The sequence below is a fragment of the Canis aureus genome, chromosome 4, assembly GCF_053574225.1.
Source record: "Canis aureus isolate CA01 chromosome 4, VMU_Caureus_v.1.0, whole genome shotgun sequence".
Classification (NCBI taxonomy): domain Eukaryota; kingdom Metazoa; phylum Chordata; class Mammalia; order Carnivora; family Canidae; genus Canis; species Canis aureus.
Window position 1 is genome coordinate 8583790 of NC_135614.1, and position 19865 is coordinate 8603654.

The 19865-nt window shown below is 40.7% G+C and overlaps 1 protein-coding gene across 8 annotated transcripts in view; it reads left to right on the forward strand.

Annotated features, from left to right (window-relative positions):
* Positions 1 to 19865, forward strand: part of SIPA1L2 (signal induced proliferation associated 1 like 2) — a 213572-nt gene that overhangs the window by 144871 nt on the left and 48836 nt on the right. For all 8 annotated transcript variants that reach the window (XM_077894493.1, XM_077894499.1, XM_077894501.1 and 5 more), the window contains 2 exons: positions 5178 to 5754; positions 9339 to 9613. In XM_077894493.1, coding sequence (XP_077750619.1) covers positions 5178 to 5754; positions 9339 to 9613 — 852 coding nt within the window. The remainder of the gene's footprint in view (positions 1 to 5177; positions 5755 to 9338; positions 9614 to 19865) is intronic.

Sequence of the window (19865 nt, forward strand, 5' to 3'; positions counted from 1 at the left end):
TCAGCTATATTTCAGCAGCACACCTTCTCCTGAAATATCTTTGTTTTCCAATTATTATCTCTAACCCCATCATTATCCTTTTTTCTTTTGCTAATTATATTTCCACTGTCTTCACTCAGGTACTTGCTGTACAAAGTAACTGCCTCCTTCCCGTTTCGAAAAGTGAAATGCCTAGCAGTTCAAAATTGTAGATTACGCATTTCCTCAATTTTCCCCTTAAAAACTGCATCCAGCCCCTGCCGGAACCATAGCTTAATTGATACCAGCCTTGGAGGTGGATGATGTGGCCATTTCGGTTCTTCCTGAGCAGAAGTAATTACTGTGGTGGGAAAACCTTGCTTCTCATCCAAGATTTTGGAAACACTCACCCCCACAGGGCTCCTGAGACCAGGAGTTGATGCTTGTGTTGGTGACTTCAAAGAGCCATACTTGTGCCGCAGAATCCCTAGCCTGTTTCTGACTTTTCCTTTCCCCTCCCCACAGACTCTTTTGTAGGAAGTAGTTGCCCCTGGAAGATCATGTCTTACAGGGGTAAAAGAGTGGGTGTCTGACCTAAGTTTAGAATCCAGCGCTGCTGCCTGCGGTGCTTTGTACAAGTTATTTAATGCTTTGGAACCTTTCATTCCTTCTCTTAAATTTGAGGATAATAGTACCTACATCAGTGTGTAGAATAAATAGCAGAAATTATGCAGAACACCCATTAGAGTTCCTAGCAGTCACCAAAGATTATTTCCCTTTATCATCCTAAAACAGTAAGTGCTGTTTCAGCTGCCTCCTGGGCCAAGCTGGGGCTCATGTGTGTGCACTGGGAGGGGATGGGAAGATGGGGAAGACTGTAAAGGATGTTCTCCTAAAGGCAGAGAAACTAGTCTGTGTGTTAGATGTGGCTGTTTTACAGGCCTGCCCCACGCCTAGCCCATCTCAAAGGAACACAGAGTCTATAAACTAGTACTTCCTAGCCTGAATGTTGCCTCACAGCTTGTTAAATGCGGTCATTCTCCCACCCTACTGAGGTACAGTGTGCTAGTATCAGACTTGTAGTTGGCCTGAGCATCGGTGAGTTTCCCTCCCACGGTGATTCCTTAGTCACATCTGGGTAAAGACCACTGACCTGAATGCTCAGAACTACTTTCAAAAAATGAGATAAAAAAAAAAAAAGAGAGAAACAAAAACCATAACATCCATGCTATAAAACAGATTGACGTTGATACAAACATGGTAAGTTGGATTATTCTTCTGAGATCTCACCCAATGAATGGTAATTATGAAGAATAATCTTAAATGAACCTTCCTAATGGATTGGAAACTTAAGCCTAAGGCTTTATGGAATTTGGTGTTATTTTATTGGCTGCTATTTTTAGGTCAAATCAAGTATTTTTAATTACTTTCCCTTATAGTTTATACTGATGTCAGGAGATGGTTCATGAGCACCAAAAATCTTAAAAGTTATCAGTAATGTCTATTTTTACTTGTTTCAGATTTTCTGGTTTTAATAAAATTACTAGGGAGGGATATTGAAACCAGTATTGGACTAGATGTAGATCTTACCTTTAAACAAAGTAGATTGTGTACTGTATTCTATGATAGATGGTAGCATTGTGCAAATCATTCGACTAAGGAGTCGTTGGTCTTTAAGAAACCACGTTGTTATCATTAAATTACCATTTGCTAATGAGATTCAAATATGAAGTCAGTAGCATGCCTCAAATTTTGGGAAGTGCCTCATAAACATTTGTACTGATCATGCTTAAAAACTTCATGAGTATCCCACAACGACTCAGTAATAATCTTCTTGAATACTATAGTCAAATCAATTCCATAACATTTTATAAAGCCATATTAACTCTGTCACATGGAATAAGGTACAGTGCTTAGATTTTCCAAAAACACCTTATAGGGCTCTTCCATATGCCATTCCTCAAAACACACCAGAGACAAAATAAATTCATTAAAATCATTTCCAAGGAAATGATAAAATATAGTCCAGGTCTACTATTCTCTAAATTGCTATGTCTTAACCCATGGATGCATCTTGAAGAAGACTAAATAAATCACATGCACCTCAGGGAACCCCCACAAATACTGTTTCTCTGATGAGCTTTGTGCACGTGTTGAGTGGTTGGCACGTTCTGACTGATGAGGACCTACAGGACTGCTTAGTTTAGATCCATAGTCTAGACTCACTGTCAGTTGAGGTGACTTTCTCCTGTAAGAACTGTCATGACTGGCAAGTCCAGAAAGGTAGAAAGGCATGCTCTCACTTTAGAAAGGTAGTCTGAGGTGCCTCCCACAGATGCAGCAGAGTTCCCAAGAAGTGAGGCTGGGTCTACTAGAGCCTGGGGAGAGACAATGAGGTAGCATCTCCAAAGCTCCATGTACTCTGAAATCTTAAAAAAGCAAACTTAACTAATTGCATCTTTCTTTAGACAAGATGCTTTAATTTTACTAGCAATAGCTATTGCAGAGCTAACCTTGAGGGATTTATGTGTTTGTATACTTTCCAAGATAAACTCTTTGCAAAATGCATCCCATGGTAACTTAATGAGTAAACTTCTTGCTATGTAGGTTCGGTAGTGTGAGATGGTATCTACCGAGAGCGATGGCTTCCTCTTTAGAAAATCTAATATGTAGTCCCTCTGGACAAAAATTAGATGATAGTATTACATAAATGACTAAAATAGTGATTGTTTGTGATAGTAATAATGATAAAATAGTTTGCATAATAATAGCTTTACCTGCATTACTTGGTTTCATGCTCACCATGGCCTTTTGAGAATGGCACTCATTCTCCATGTTACAGATGAGGAAACTGAGACATGGAGGGATTAAGTTGCTAGCTCAGAGCCTCTCAGCAGGCAGTAGAGCTGGCATCCCAAACAGGGCATGGCATCTGCTCATCACTTTGTTCTCCCCAAACCCTTTAACTTGTATATCAGGGAATGCTCATTTCTGTGTTGCTGCTTTCAGTGGAGGGTCTTATCTTTAGATATACCATCAAGTTATTTGGGTAAAATAAGATTCTGAGGAGCACCTGGGTGGCTCAGTTGGTTAAATCATCCAACTCTTGATTTCTGCTCAGGCCATGATCTCAGAGTCATGGGATTGAGGCCCATTACAGGCTCTGTGCTCAGTGGGGAGTCTGCTTGAGATTCTCTTTCTCCCTTTCCTCCCCTGTCCAGTCCTGCTAATGCGTGGGTATGGTATGCTCACTCTCTCTCAAATAAATAAATAAAATCTTTAAAATAAACACAAAAGAAAGAAATTCTGAAATATATTCTTGCGTCAACCCATTGAAAATCATCTAAATCTAGCCAAGGAATATTCCTCTGACCTCAACTCTGTTTGAAAGAATTATATATACTTCTGTAACCAGCAATCTCTAATTGATCTCCATTCCATAATATCATAGTGATCCTGGAATAGCCAGACCTGAATTCTGGATACTTTTCATGTACAATTTGGATCTGAGATGCCCAGGATTTTAGTTGATCAAGAAGTTAATATACTGTATGTAGTGGAGAGAACTTCCAGTTAGATATTAGGGTCAGTAATTTGGGGCAAAAACAATTGCCCTGTTTTGTTTTTTTTTTAAACAATTGCCCTTTTATAAGATACTTCCCTTTATCCACTGTGGAGCTCTACAGTGAGATCTTTTTTTGGAACACAGATATAAAAAGTTTTCCCTGATGCTTTGGCTTAAATGCCTACAGGTAGTCAAAGTAGCTTGAGATCCATAGAACAAGGTACAAAAAAGTAATCCTGCAAAGTGTCACATGAGATTGGGCCACCTGAGCCTTCGGTGAGTACAGTTCTTTCAGGACTTTGTGCTGATTACTGGAAGAAACAATTTCGGGGAGGTGATAACATGAGTTTACTGGGATGGCAGGTCCCAGTGTGCAGATAGGCCATGGGAGCTCACTGACTAGTGTAAAGGAGAAGCAACAATATGTGGTTAGCATTATCTCAAGTCCAGACAGGTAGCTTTGTGACAGTCTCTGAAGATTAAAATGTGAGGACAAATTAATTCCTACTCAGTCTAGAATGTCCACTCTCAGGGTAGTATCAAGAGGAAAATGAGTCAAGGATGAGGTGGGACCCAAAGATACTTCAGCCTCTATAGCATTTTTAAGGCCTTTCTTTGTGGACACAGTCAAGTATGCCCTATCACTGTCTGGATTAGTGCATTCACTGCCATCCCTGAATGAATTAGGTGCCTCTGTCCCAAAGAGAATCAGCCTTTCCCTCCCCTTTCATACCAGCTACAGCTCCATGCAGACAGTCTGCCCAGCTTCCCAGAAGTGACTCACTCTCCTGAAGAGTGCAGATTAAAGCAAAGGTGAGAGAGATCTGGAGACTGTTCTTTTTAAGAATCTAACCAACCACTTTCCAGAAGAGGAGCCCACACCTAACAGAACAAATTTGGACAGAATTATTTCATTCCTTTGTTCACCATGTTCAAAATTTTCAGTAACAATGAAGATGAAGTATAGATCACTTCCTTTATTTCAATGTAGAAAATATCAGCGCAGGCAGACATGAGATTAGTACTGATGCTGAGTTTCCTCTGAAACTCTGGGTTTCCCTTCCCACTGTTGATCCATTACCCTCTATCTAAGTCAGCTGGAGAAGCCGTGACAAAGTACCCACAAGCAGGTTGGTTTTAAACAACTGATATTTATTTCTTACAGTTCTGGAATCTAGAAGTCCAGGATTAAGCTGTTGGGAGATTTGGCTTCTCCAGGGGCCTCTCTTTGGCTTATAGATAGTTGCCTTCTTGTTGGGTCCTCCAGTGGTCTTTCTTCTATGAACATGTGCCCCTGGTATCCCTCTGTGTGTCCAAATCTCCTTTTAAAAGGCACCAGTTAGATTGGATTGGAGCCTAATGACCTCATTTTGACCTAATAAAAAATAAGGCTTTATGGCTCTATCTACAAGTACAGATACATTCCAAATTACTTGGGTTCAATACAAATTTTAAGGAGACGTAACTCCACCTATAACACCCCACATCTACTAAGTTTGAAAAACAAACAAGCAAACAAACACTGGATATCCAGAAATTAGTATGACAAAAAGCTACAAAGTAGATGGCATGAGTTGTATGGGTATATGTCACATTTCTGAAGGCAAATATTACGGAATTACAGCTCATTTTGTTTCCTGTTTTTCTTTCTCAGTGTTGGAGTTTCTAGATCAAAAGATGTGCCACCTTTTGGTCCACCAATTCCCAAAGGAGTAACTTTTCCAAAGTCAGCAGTATTTCGGGACTTCCTTTTAGCCAAAGTAATCAATGCAGAAAATGCAGCCCATAAATCAGAAAAGTTTCGAGCGATGGCCACTCGAACAAGGCAAGAGTACTTGAAGGATCTGGCGGAGAACTTTGTCACGACCGCCACTGTGGATACCTCTGTGAAATTCAGCTTCATTACACTGGGTGCAAAGAAAAAGGAGAAAGTAAAGCCAAGGAAGGATGCCCATCTGTTCAGTGTCGGAGCAATCATGTGGCATGTAATAGCTCGGGACTTTGGCCAGTCTGCTGACATTGAATGTCTTCTTGGGATTTCCAATGAATTCATAATGTTGATTGAAAAGGATTCCAAGAACGTTGTATTTAACTGTTCCTGCAGGGACGTCATTGGGTGGACATCTGGATTAATGAGTATCAAAGTGTTTTACGAGAGAGGGGAATGTATCCTTTTGTCCTCAGTGGATAACTGTGCTGAAGACATCAGGGAAATTGTCCAGCGATTAGGAGTAAGTACAGGTTTTGTGTTTCTACCATCCTAGGTCTTTAATAACAGATTATATGGGCTTCACTGTGGAAATTGTACCACGATTTTGGCACCTAGAGAATGAATTATTATTTCATGTGGCTACAGGGCTTAATTCTGAATACTGTGTCCATTTGAGCAGGTGCTAAATATGAGTGGTAGAGAAGCACCTGTTACAAACCATTTGGAAAGGAAAAGTTAGACAACTTCCAAAAGGGAACATCAGGATGTATTTTTATAGTATCTGAAAGAAAAAAAAGTCTAGATAATATGTCTGTGTGTAGAGACTGCCACGTCAGTACTCTTCTAGAGGAGATTAATGGGCATACAGTTGCCATTGGCCCTATGAATGACTGTGTCCTCTTTGCGACTTCAATTCTGTGTGTGTTTATACAGCAGGCATTTTTCTTTAGTCTACCAGATTCAATATATTATTAATCTCTAGCCACAGTTTCTTCATCAAGTTTTATAGAATTACCCTTTGAAACTTTAAGAAAAATCAGTCATAAAACATTTTTCTTAAATATTATTTTAGTACAGAACTCCTAAATGATATCCACAGTGTGTAACAGTTAAAATTTCTGATCCTGATTTTCACACAGAAAGATCCAGATTTTAGTTTGTCTGTCAAACCAGTTATAAAAATAAATCAAATATACTGTAAGAACCCAAATGCGCTTTGACAAAAGAATTTCTCATGTTTAAATCTCCCCCCAAGGGGATGGACATTTCAGTTTTTAGAAAAGATTTAGTCAATTATGGATCATGAAAAAAGAACATACCTATTCCCTGTCCCATTTCCTCCCACTAAATATAAATCTCCCCTTTGTTATTTGAGACCACGTATTAGAGACAATACAATCAAGTCAGTATCTGCTAGCCTTGGAGAAATAATGTAATTATTTGTAGACACTATTTACAGGAACAGACCTCAGTGTGTTCAATAGTATTATTGAGTGTATGTGCATAAACATAGATGTGATTTGGGGATGATTAAGTATGTGATTAGTTTATGTGTCTGGAGAATTGAGTTATCTTTGTGAGTTTCAGGACGCACTATGCTTTTGATAATGTCATAAATACTTCTTTTTAGGAAATCCACTTAGTCATTACAATCTGTGCTCCTGAAAATACAACACAAATAAACACTTCACCAATCACTAAAATGCACATTTCATAGGTCCTTACCCATTCACTGTCTTGGAGATTCCGTTCTACCATTTTCCTAGAAAAGCAGTGGTATGGCTAATGTGATGGAGTTGCCTAATGCCTGGATTATGTTAGAGGAAATGTATTGTGTGTCTAAGATGACTTGCAGCAGGAGATTTTGGACACAAACCAACCCACAGACAGTTTTGAAGGATTAGAACATAAGATTGGTACAGGGTAGTAGCAACAGAAATGCAAAGAAAGAGGATGCTGCATTCATAGTGCAGATTTGGGGGAATGAGTGCTAGTCGGCAGGCGGTAGATTCAGTGTGCATTTAATAGTGGTGGAAACTGAAATTAAAGGTGTCTATTATGTAGGTAGAGACCCAGGAGGAATGAGAGCTTACCCCTAAAGGGATATTCGTGTGCAATCTGTGACCCATTCTCAGGGACCTACTCTCAGAAGAGCCCCTGCTTGGTTAAGTGCTCTGCTGTCACCATCTTGAAATTCTAGTCTTTGCCCAGGGGCCCTGCATTTTTATTTTGCACTGGGCCCCACCAATTATGTGGCCAGCCCTGGGTAGGTACATGGATAAGAAGCCACCATTCTCCTATGATTATTGAGTCCATGTGAGTATGTAAGGAACTCCAAATAACTGATCCTTTACCCTTTGAAAATGTTAAGAAGCAAGGAACAGAAGGGATAAAGAGATAGCAAAAAACAAAAGTAGGCCAGGTAGCAGGTTATTTGGAAGAAATAAGCAGGAGAGAGACATAGGTCTTAGGAAAGGATTGTTCACTCTTTAGTCTGATACATAGATGTTAAATATCAACTGAAAATTGCATTAATATTGGAAAGAAGGCAAGGCATACGTCATACATATGCAGACTTTTGGTAGGAGAATATAGTTGAAACAAAATTGAAAAAAAAGGAAAATTCTATTCAGGTTGTACATATTACAAAAGTATTTTTCCAACAATTTCCAGTTAGTTCAGTTCATAACTTTGCAAGCCTCAATCTTTGAAAACTTCAACACTAACACCAATAATACCATGCCCCATTTTTCCTGAGCTGCCAGCTGTCCTGTGTGTCTATGGGACATTGATGGGATAGGCCACATGTGTGCCCCTGTGGGTAACCATGGAAACAGACAGTGGACATACACTGAACCCAGCCCAGTCCTACAGCTGTACTTACACTTGTAATTCTTATTAAATAGGAATCTGTGTATTCCAAGCGTGTTTCATGGAAATGCAGCATTTATTAAACTGCAACTTTATACATTAGCTCTGTGCTTTAGGGGATTATGGGTATGATACTTCCTGACTTTAAATTTCCCACAAATAAGTAATGCCTTAGTCATCAAATGACATTTAATGAGCCCGTGTTTTTTCTTTCTGTGCATGTAAGTTACTCTCAGTAAGCACTTTTGAGGGTGGCATTAACTAATTATCAGTGCTTTAGTGCACTGCAAGGGACACAGACCTTTCTTCCATGTTCCTTTTTGTGATACAGCTGTAGACGCACGCTCTTGGGGGAAGGTCAGAGCACTGAAGCTGCTTGTGTTTGGGGTTCCCCTTGGCCCCCAAAGGATGGATCCCAGAGGTGAAGAAGAGGTGGCCCCACAGGTGCAGAAGGTCTCTGCTGCCTGCAAGAGTGCCATCCTGCACACTGCCCTTGTCGGCAGATGCCAGGGAGCCTGGGAGGCCTGCCCACATTTGAATTAAACCACCCCACCCCCCCGCCCCCACCCCCGCCAGGCAAGCAGAGGCAGTCCACCCCCAGGAGACAGCTTCCCGGAGTACAGACCAGGATATCCCCAGAGAGCACTTGCACTTCTAACATTCTGACTTCTGCTATGGCCTCCTGGGAGCGGCCCTCTGAGTGTTAGCTTGGAAGGGGTGTTGGCCATTTTTTAAGTTGGATGAAATTGTTTAATAGCTTTTAATGTTTAATGGGTGAAACTTGTCATGGTTTCGAAAGAGTCTGTGTTTTCTGCAGTCCGTCTGGAACCATGGGGTTTATATGCTTAAGACCCAAGTCAAAAAAAAAAAAAAAAAGACCTAAGTCAGCTGACATAGGGAAGGGGAGGAAGGAGTTATCAGAACCTGTCTGAAGCTCATGACCTCTGGGGTCAATGGCTTCTAAGAAAAAGCAGAACATCTGTATCAGTAGTATATTTGCCTTTGAAGGTAAAGCCACTGTTTATACTTTTGCTGTTCTCTTTGCGTCCGATGCCACAGTTAATTATGGTGAACTTGGTATTGTGATGTCCTTGGCATGTCACCTGGACTGTTGGAGGACAGGGCTGGGAGGCCTGTGTGTGCATCTCTACCTTGGGATGACGGTGGGGGGTAGTGAGGGGGTGGTAGGGGAGGTGCTCCACTGCGGTGTCTCATGATCTCCTTCCCCTTCAGATAGTAACGAGAGGCTGCGAGACCGTGGAAATGACCCTGAGGAGGAACGGGCTGGGCCAGCTTGGGTTCCACGTCAATTTTGAAGGCATTGTTGCGGACGTGGAACCTTTTGGCTTTGCCTGGAAGGCTGGCCTCCGCCAAGGGAGCCGCCTCGTGGAGATCTGCAAAGTGGCTGTGGCCACCCTGACCCATGAGCAGATGATTGACCTGCTCCGAACTTCCGTGACTGTGAAGGTGGTCATTATCCAGCCCCACGATGATGGCTCACCCCGGAGGTAAGTCATGGGAGGCCCTGTGCAGGGCTCGCCCCCTTCTTGGCCTCTGTAGCAAGTGCTGTCCTGGCTGCTCCCACAGGATCCGCAGAAGATGCTGTCAGATGCATCTTTAGCCAAAGTCATTTGGACATCAACCATTAGAGCGATTTAAAGAAAGCTTTAAAAAAGTTATTAGTGTATAATAAATGATCAGTTACAATTTTCTAAGCAATTTCTAGGGACATTGACCATGTAAAAGCTGAGATCTTCCAAACTAAGGAGCAAGAGCACTCTGCTTGGTTCACCTGGACTGCTGAGATTCATGTCTAAGAGGAAATATTCTTTTTATTTTTTAAGATTTTATTTATTTATTCATGAGAGACACAGAGAGAGGGGCAGAGACATAGGCAGAGGGAGAAGCAGGCTCCATGCAGGGAGTCCGATGTGGGACTCGATCCCGGGACTCCAGGATCACGCCCTGAGCTGAAGGCAGGCGCTTAACCGCTGAGCTACCCAGGGATCCCTAAGAGGAAATATTCTTTATCATGGCTCCACCCTTAGCAAGTTAAATACTCTGCACTGCTAGAGTTCCTTTCTATAACGCAAGCTCAATGATTATTAACAGGATACGTAAGAGATCAGTACTGTATGTCAGAAGGAGTGGTGGACCATGAGATACACTCTGTGAAATGACTTCTCCATTCTAGTTGAACTGGTTTAGGACATTCTTGTAAGCCATCACGAGAAACCTATGCAAAGAAACTCAGAGGTAGATGGGTGAAAAGTAGGAAGAGAATGGAATTAGTGGGAGATATTTTCCTTTTTTTTTTTTTTTTTGAGAGAGAGAGAGGAGAGGAGAGAGGTAGAAAGAGAGAGATAAGAAGACTCCATGCTGAGCAGGGAGCATGATGCAGGGCTCCATAACAGGACCCTGGGATCATGATCTGAAGTGAAGGCTTAACCCATGAAGCCACCCAGGTGCCCCAGTAGTGTTCCACTGTTAATAGAAAATAATCGTGCTCAACATCAAGATCTTAGGCCAAAGGGGAACAAAAGCCAATTAAGAATAAGCCATCCATCTGGCTGTGGCCCTCTGTTATGCTGTAGAGTGCCTGGTAGTAGAAGCCAGTGTGCATTCTCTCCCTAGCTCAAAAGGAGTTCCTACAGGCCTCCTTCCAGGCTCTGGCTTTTGAGAGATAGGCATGCTTGGAATTCAGGCCTTAGCTGTGTGATTTTGGGTCATGCCCATGCTCTCTCTAAGCCTTACTGTCTCTCCGTGAGATGTGAATTAAAATATTGCCTATCTCAGGCTTCTTTTATTTTTTTTATTTATTTTTTCCTTTTTATTTATTGAAGTTCGATTTGCCAACATACAGTATAACACCCAGTGATCATCCCATCAAGTCCCCTCAGACTACTTTTATAAAGATTAAGTAAGAATGATACATATAAAGCACATAGCATGATCAGAACTGCACACATTTTAGTTACTAAAAAAATTTTAAAAATTTAGGATATTTGTGTGAGTTTTTTCATGCTCTAAAAGAAATTCTTATTATTCCAAGATAGCAAGATGACTGCCCACTTTCTAGATGTACTTCCATGGTAACTGAGATCATTCTTTGTACTTTGTGTCCTTACTTCATTCTGTGAACCAGCGCTGTCCAACTGCAGCTTCTGCGATGATCATGTTCCATATCTGCACTCTCTGAAAGAATGGCCACTAGCCACATGCACTTATCACACACTTGAGCTAGTGCTACTAAGAAAGCGAATTTTTCATTTCAGTTGATTTACATGGCCACCTGTGGCTAGTGGCTACCATTTTTTGGCTAGATCAGCCTTAAACCATGGCCTTTTTTAGAACACAGACCAGAGGCATACTGTATACCTTCCTTCCTGGTTAGCATGCAGACTTTGCAAAAGTCTGTTTCTGTTAAATTTCTTACCACTTAAAAAAAAATAAAAATAAAAATAAAAATAAAAATAAAAATAAAATAAAATAAAATAAAATAAAATAAAATAAAATAAAATAAAATAAACTTCTTACCACTTGTTACCTGCCTGACTTTCTGTGGGTTTGTTTCCTATATCTACCCAGTAGTTTTATAAAATAAAGTTCTAATGAGCTGAAATTCTTCTTGAGAGTAGCAGGTGTATGTCACGGGAAATATCCAGGATGCTTCTTGTTGCCTTGCCAGGTTCTGTCCTGTTCAGTCTGTTTGCTTTCTGAGAATCCCCTGAATCACACATAGTAGTATGAGTGCAAAGAAATCAAAGACAAACTATTTTATTAAAAAATGAGACTTGGAAATAATAAAAGGCAAGTCTTTAGACCTTTGAAGCTACAATATTGTGTAAGTGAAGTGTTTTAAAATAAAATTTAAGCCAGTTGCCAGAAATTTTTCCATATAAAGTTCTTTCTTCCTTTGATGGAAATACAGATTTATAAATCTGGTAAGTATCTGTCTTAGAGGTTGATTACTGCTATAGAGTTAGACAGAAAAAGTTGCCATATTCACCTTTTGAGTTAAAAAATGACATTTCTTGGGAAACCTGGGTAGCTCAGTCGGTTAAGCATCTGCCTTCAGCTCAGGTCATGGTCTTGGGGTCCTGGTAACAAGTCCTGCATCAGACTCCTTGCTCAGCAGGAATCCTGCTTCTCTCTTTGCCTGCTGCTTCCCCTACTTGTGTGCTCGCTCTCTCGATCTCTCTCTTGATCCCTCTCTCTTTCTCTCTGACAAATAAAATATATTTTTAAAAAATGACATTTCTTATCTATTTATAATTCTGACCTCCTGTTGCTCAGTAGAATTTTTTTTAAACTTTTCAAGAGCTCTGGTTAATGAAGATGTTGAAGTTATTATGTTTGGTATTTAGAACGTATGATTTAGAAGAATATAATTTCCTGAGAAGTACTGAATTATTTCTCAGCTCAAACAAACAAACACTACCATTTAAAAGTTCCGGCTGGGGCAGCCCCGGTGGTACAGCAGTTTAGCGCCTGCCTTCAGCCCCGGGGTGTGATCCTGGAGACCCGGGATCGAGTCCCACGTCAGGCTCCCTGCATGGAGCCTGCTTCTCCCTCTGCCTGTGTCTCTGCTTCTCTGTGTGTGTGTGTGTGTGTGTCTCTCATGAATAAATAAAATCTTAAAAAAAATAATAATTAAAAAGTACAAAAATAAAAATGGCTGTTACTTTTCTATCCAAGGACATGTTTTCTGCCTTGGTCTGCACATAATGAATTCTTTGTTTTAAATGCAAATGTTTTTATTAAAGCTATTCAAGGTATTTACAGATTTTGTCTTTGTTTCCTCAGAGTCTCATTAATGTCATTTCCTGAAGATACAGACTTCTCTCCTGATTGATCTGGAATCACTGTCTCATGTATTTTTACCTTAGTCAGGGTCAGAATGAGCTGTTTGCCTGGTAGTGACACCCTGCCTGCCCCTCGCCCCCATTTCTGCAAGTCACGAAGGTTTAAAGCCTCGTGTTTGTTATTTCAGATTCTTTCCATCCAGTCTTCCAATTTTGTGGGAATTTGAATCTCAGTTTTTAAGTCCATATTTTTGTTAGTTTGGGATTTGTGTTCTGCCTGTAACTGCCTGGGCTCCCTGATCAAAGTACTTGCTGTTGTCTGGTGGCTTCGCGTAACAAGAAGTGATCCTTGCAGTAACAGCCCTTTGCTTCAGACTGCAAAACAAGGATGAACGTCATTTTAAATTTCATCTGTGCTCCAGCAAGTTTAGCCTCTGTTATTAGATTTTTTTAAGGAACAGTTTTGGGATGGGTGGGCAGGGGGGCATTATAGGGGAAATGGATAGCCCCTTCGCTCATTTAAAAAATTAAAGTACAAAACTTGTAAGTGAAACATCGCTTAGTGCCATTTCTCCTTAGCAAAATATACAAGGATCTTCCGCAAACTAAAGCTACATGTGTGATTTGTGGCATGGATAATTACTGCCATCTTTTTCACACACTGTTCAGAGTGCTTGTCAGGGAGGGGCAGAAAAAAGAAGACGTTAATTTAGATGCATGTGTGTGTGCCTGTGGGCGCACGCGTCTATGTGTGTGCGTGTGTGCACGTGGATGTGTTTGTGCGCACGTGTGTGTTGATTTCTAATGTAAGACCCATAGGACTACAAAAACAGACAAATCAATGAATGGCAAAGATACTTCAGTCTTTGTCAGCGTCACGAATGATAGAGTGAAAAATGCTCCGATTCATTTTTGCCATTGATCAGCTGGATTTTCTCCAGCAGGACCTTAGTGGGGAATGACTCGCCTCCAGCCTGTCTGTTGCCATCAGCAGTAGGATAGGCCTGTCCGCTAATAGACTTAATTCTGATTGTTCACAGGTCAGGAGGTGGTTGCTCATGACTCAGAAGCTGCTGGATTAAATGAAGTCTTTAGTTGGGAAAGTATTTATCAAAAGCTTCCCCCAACATTTTGAAGTCCTGTTCTCCAGCCTCGAGGTGATGGTAATTCGGCTGTCCCTCAGCTTGAAAGGAAGGCAGATCCATTTTCCCTTTCCCTTGTGGAGATCCGGAGTATACTGAGTGAGGAGGATCCCTTCGGGAATGCTTATTAACTGATGTCGTGCTGGGGTTAGACCGGGAGCAAATTCACATAGACGGGGAATGAGTGGCAAGAAGCAGTTGGGGAATAGCACTCTTCAAATGAAAATGAGGTTTTAAAGAGAGGAGGGTTATTTCCCAAGCAGACATCTCTGTGGCAGAGATGAAGAAGACTTGGCTGAAGATGCTTCATTAAGCTCTAACTTGGTTTTGCAAGGGATCACATTGCCCCAGCTCCTAGCCTTCAAAGGTGACTGACACTCTATCACTGTCATTTTAAGGCAAGCACATCAATTTAAAAGCCCGATATAAAGGCAATAACAACTCATCAGAATTATGCATGAGTTGTTATACAATGTGAGTGATGCAGTAAATATGTCCAATAAACGTGGAAATGAAATTCCTTGCTGTGGCGCTTCTGTTTGGGGTAATTTTTCATACTTTGTTGACATACCATCCCAGGCATATTTTTCTATATAATGTGAAACAGTGGAAATTGTCTCATGTCGTCTTGAACCTAAATTGTTATTCTCTCATCATTCTTCTGAAGCTTTATGCTCATTTTATAAATTTATTTTAATTTAAGCTCATTCTATAAATGGAAGCTTTACATTTTTCTGCTGTGCTGCTGGTTGCCAGACCATTCCACTCCCTGAAGTACCCACAAGAAGATGTAGAAATAGAAATAAGAAGGAAAACTCAGTTTTTTTCATGTTAGCAGTTTGGGGAGATAGAGATAAAAATATATAGTGTAGATGGTGAGTTGAGATCTTGACCTTTGTGGTTTTTAGAATAGAATTCCAACTTATTTGTGTGGATAAGAAAAATCAGTTACGTTTGGTACTTTTTTTTAAGATTTTACTTATTTATTTGAGTGAGAAAGATAGTGAGAAAGAGCATAAGTAGTGGGGAGGGACAGAGGAGAGGGAAAGGGAGAAGCAGACTCCCCGCTGAGCAGGGAGCCTGACATGGGGCTGGATCCCAGGACCCTGGGATCACAGCCTGAGCCCAAGGCAGATGCTCAACCACTGAGCCACCCAGCTGCTCCACATTTAGTATTGTCTTATGGGTGCCCTCCAGGAATGAATTTTCAGTGTAAACTGAGAGATTCTGCATCCTCTGCCCCATCCCTCCAACTTAAAGTTCGTATTTTTCTCTCCCCCCTTGAAGTAAGAGCTTTGCATTACAGAAGTAACAAAAAGGTGGTGGCCTTGTGTTTACTCATTCCATCTTTTCTTTCACCCTTAGCTGGTTTGTGCCACAAACTGTGCTAGATACTGAAGTGGTGGGAATGACGAGGAAAGATGTCATCCTTATTTCCTTGAAGTCTTTTTTTTTTTTTTTTTCCTACTTGGCATTCTAAAATAGAGGTCTTCCCAACAAAAGTGTATTTCTCAAACTATAGCAATAATTTATTACTTGATACTTAGTAGCTCAGTACAGAAAATGCTTCACCCTCTCCAGTCAATAATTGACACTTTTGGTGCGCCTGTGTTTTTGTTTTGTTTTGTTTTGTTTTGTTTTTTTAGCAGTTTGAAATGTTGTGATGCCAGTGACATTGTAACAGGAGCACAGAAGGTGACAAATAGGTGCATGCATGACAAAGGACAAGGACACTGCGTAAGAATAATGGACAGCCAGTGGGTCTTCTTTTTCATGGAAATACATTCCTCAAAAATCAGGCATCACATAGCTATTGAGAATCTTCTGTGTTTAACTTTGAAGGATGTACTGCAATAAAACATTGTTCCTGGTCTCAAGCTTCCTAAGGAAAAAAAAAAAAAGGAAGGATGTTGGCTTCCTGAAGAACTTTCTGAGCCCTTGTTTTAAGTTGAATGATGTACTGAGTACACAGTAGGTGAAGATTCAGTTGCCCGTGTCTGGTGAGGAAGGAGAGGGGTGCAAGCTGATGAATTATTCAATTCCATATAGCCTTACTTCCCATTTAGTAGGACACACACCCTTTCAATTTGACCTTTATTCAAAGGGCTTGGTCAAGTAGGTTTATGGTCTAGATAGGTCTTTTTCTATGTATTGCCTAGATGTCTATTTCTGTATAAATTAAGGAAATACGTAGAAGAGTGCATTAATGTTTCATGTAGTACCTATTTCATATATGACACTGCCCTAACCTTTACAGTAAGTTATTCTGTGTGGTTATCTCCCCATTGGAAGCTTTTGATTTTTTCTATGCAACAGAAAGAAAGAGTTTGTGATTTAAGTGAATGAGCATCAATTACCCCTGTCACCTTGTTGGATGATTTGGAAAGAGTCTTTTAGCTATTAGCAGGCTATTAGCATAACAGACATTAAAATGATTAAAATATCAGTGATTACTTCAATCCCTAGGGCTATAAAAAGGTTCTTTTACAAAGTGCATAATATAAAAGAAGCAGGTAGTTCATTTGAGGGGATCTATCTGCCTTTGTTCCCAAAGATTCTCTTAGCTCCTCCTGGAAACTGTGACATGATGTGGGCCACATTACTGTTCTGACAGTTTTCTGATGGGATGGTGAAGTGTTTTGGAATGAGTGCTGAGCTAGGAGTCCGGGTTCTGGTGTGAACCTGTCCCTGATTGGCTGTGTGGGTTTTCCAACCTGTCTGAGCCTTCTTCTGAAAGTGGGAGATTTCCTTTGTATTACTTCAGACATTTTTGTGAAACTGAAATGCTATGATGTGTCTGGAAAACTGGGAAGTGCCACACAAGGTGAGCGGGGGATTGGAAGTCAAGAATAAGCATTGCAGTATGTTGTAAGGCTTTATGTTAGATTATTGGGTTCAGTTAAAGGTTCTCTGTGATGCAGCCAAGAAAAGTAAAACCAATAGGCAGTTTCAGAGTACAGTAAATGCAAGTCACAATTATGTGATTAAGCCCTTGCTGCACGGTCCACGGCTTACAGGTCCAGGAGTGAACTTATCTAACTGCCTTTTTCTTGTTTCTTTCTTTCTTATTCTTTTTTTTTTTTTTTTTTTGTAAAATATAACTTGTTTCTTTCAGTCTTCTCAGTCTTCTAGGTTTTTGGTTTCATTTTGCCACCCTTCAAAAGCATTTTCCCTATTTGCATCCGTTAGAAATCTTCCCCCTTCTTAGTTTTGAAGTGGCTTAAACTCATGTGTCTACTTATATGTAAGATGGAAAGAAAAAGGAACAGGATAATGATGAATTGTTCTATAAGTGAAGGCACATAAAGGGAATCTTACAGCTCTAAAATTTTCTGCAATTCTGATTGTTAAATGAGCTTTACTATTCCATAGTTCTAGAAATCTACATATTATCTGGAAAGAACTTTCGTGAACATTTAGGCACCTCTCAGTCTTTATTTAATATTAGCTTCTTCTGTTTTATCAATGGAAAAAAATAGTAGTATCTATTTGTAACTGACTTATTTCTTGTGAAGCCAACACTTTGGAAAGCTTATACACTTCCTATGATTTAACATGGATCTAAAGAGAGTGTGCTGTTTCTAAGCTACACGTTGACAGCTCTGGGTTTTGAGCCAAGAGCCCAAACTGTCTCTTTAATGCAGAACAGTGTGATTCCTGGGGAGGGTCCCTGCTGCCCTGCTGGGGATGGGTAGAGAAAACTGCTATGGCCTGGCTGGGTGGAGCCATCCTTGATGGCCCTGATGGTCAGGCTCGAAGGTAACAGTGATCCTTCAGAACTTCAGCCTGGCCAGTGGTGATTGATTCTACTTTCAAGTGCTCAAATGATTGACGGCTAACGGGGCGTTCTTCCAGGAAACCAGTGGTGTCATTTTAAGGAAGTTGGTCTTGGGAGAGCAAATGCCCACTTGGGGACCTTGCAGAGTGTCTCTCTAGTTAGGGATGATGCATAAGTACAGTGCTTGGCAGTGTAGGCGGGTGCCTGTAACGGTGACCTGGAGCAGGAACCATCTCTGTGTTGCTCTAGAACCCTGCTCGTAGGAAACCTCTTCAGGCAGCTTGAAGCAGGGAGAACAACGATCAGTGAGGGTACAGCGAAGTTAACGAGTGTCCCTTGTCCAGGAATAGCCATCCCAGAAAGTCTACCAGGCTAAGTTCAGAGGGACAAGTAGTAGTGTTTTGCAGAATAAAGCAGTAAAATGTAAGATGCTCTGAGGGCGCCAACAAATGGACCTGCTTGTCAGTTTTATAGTTTCTGTAATATTGCACGTTCAGTGAGCACATTTTTATGACCACTTTGGTCTACAGAATGTTTTGCCTTCCTTCTAATACTACAGAGTAGTAGTAGACCCGGAGAAATTATTGGCTAGACAAGCCATGTTAAGAATTATATGTATTTTTAACCCTGAACCAGAGTGTATATTGATCTCTACCTGGCATGTTAATTAGAAGCATAAGTAGGTGACAGATTCATTTGGTATTAAGCAAAGAGGAAATCCATATGCTTACATGGAAGTGTCCCCACAGCCTTCTCTAACGTCTTTGAATGTCTTCTTTGGGCAAGCAAACTGTGAAAAGTGTGCTAGAAGCTAGAGACACACAGTTCATGTCTGTGGACTTGATTTGATGTATGTTAAAAGGAAGCTGAGAGCATTTTTCTGTGAAGTCTGAATTTGTATACTAATGCAAGGAAGCTAAAGGCTTTCTTTAAAAATTTTCAATTATACCCAACATTAGCAGCTCACTCTTTGGGGGAATGTCTTTTTGTGCTAGGTGTTTTGTCATTTGGTCACTTTGAGTTTCTGTGGGTCTACCTAGTGTTCAGAAATCTTTACCGTGCGCTCCTTCAGGGCAGCACCAGGCTTGATGCTCTCTCCCGAGGAGCGGAGATTTCTCACCTGATGTCCTTGCACTGTAGCTATCCATGGAGACAAAGAGGAGTGTGTGCAGAGACAGGTGCAGGTGGGGATGAGTTTCTCAGACTCGCTGCAGCAGGAGGACCTCTGCTGTAGGTTAATTGGCAATTCTTATTTTAGACCACTCCTTATTTCCCTAAAAGTTGGTTGAATTTTCTATACGTGTCCTTCCAGACATTTCTTAGAGCAGAACTATATTTGACTAGGTTTGCTGGAATGTTAAAATTAGTGGTTTTTATTCGATGATTGAGTCCTAGAAGTAAACAAAGCAGAAACCTAGTTTATAAGAGTAGTTGCCATAGAAGTGTCACATACTAACAAAATTAATTTTGATTTTCACATAAAGCCATTCTTTTGAAAAAAGCTGATCTTTATTAGAGCCAGAGAATGCCAGTTTTTACTATTAAGTAGATCATTTACATATGACTTTGTGCAAGAGGTTGAAAATAAAATAATTCCACCGAGTCTCCCCTCGAGCTCATGCATTCACACACGTTTTTGTCATCACTCTCTAAAATGTTACTCATGATTATGCATTTATATAATGTTTTTCCTTACAGATTTAAGCTAAATTACAATGTCTTATTAAAGGCTACAGTCTACGAGCATGAATTAAATATTCCACACACCTCCATCATCTGTCTTGTCTTTGCTTTTTCTTCCTTTTAAGCCTAGCCCAGTAAAGTTGGAGCCCAGACAGGCACTGGAAATACCCTTTGCCCTTTGGTCCACAAGATTCAAGGTTTCATGTTCCTTCCATTCAAATACAACCCCAGGACCTGTAACCTGGGTAGGTCTCCTTCCTTTGAGGATTCCCTAACCTGTACTCTTCGGGCAACTGCAAGCTTTGAGACCAAAGCCTGGGGGTTCATTTGAATATCCAGTGACTTCCTTAGA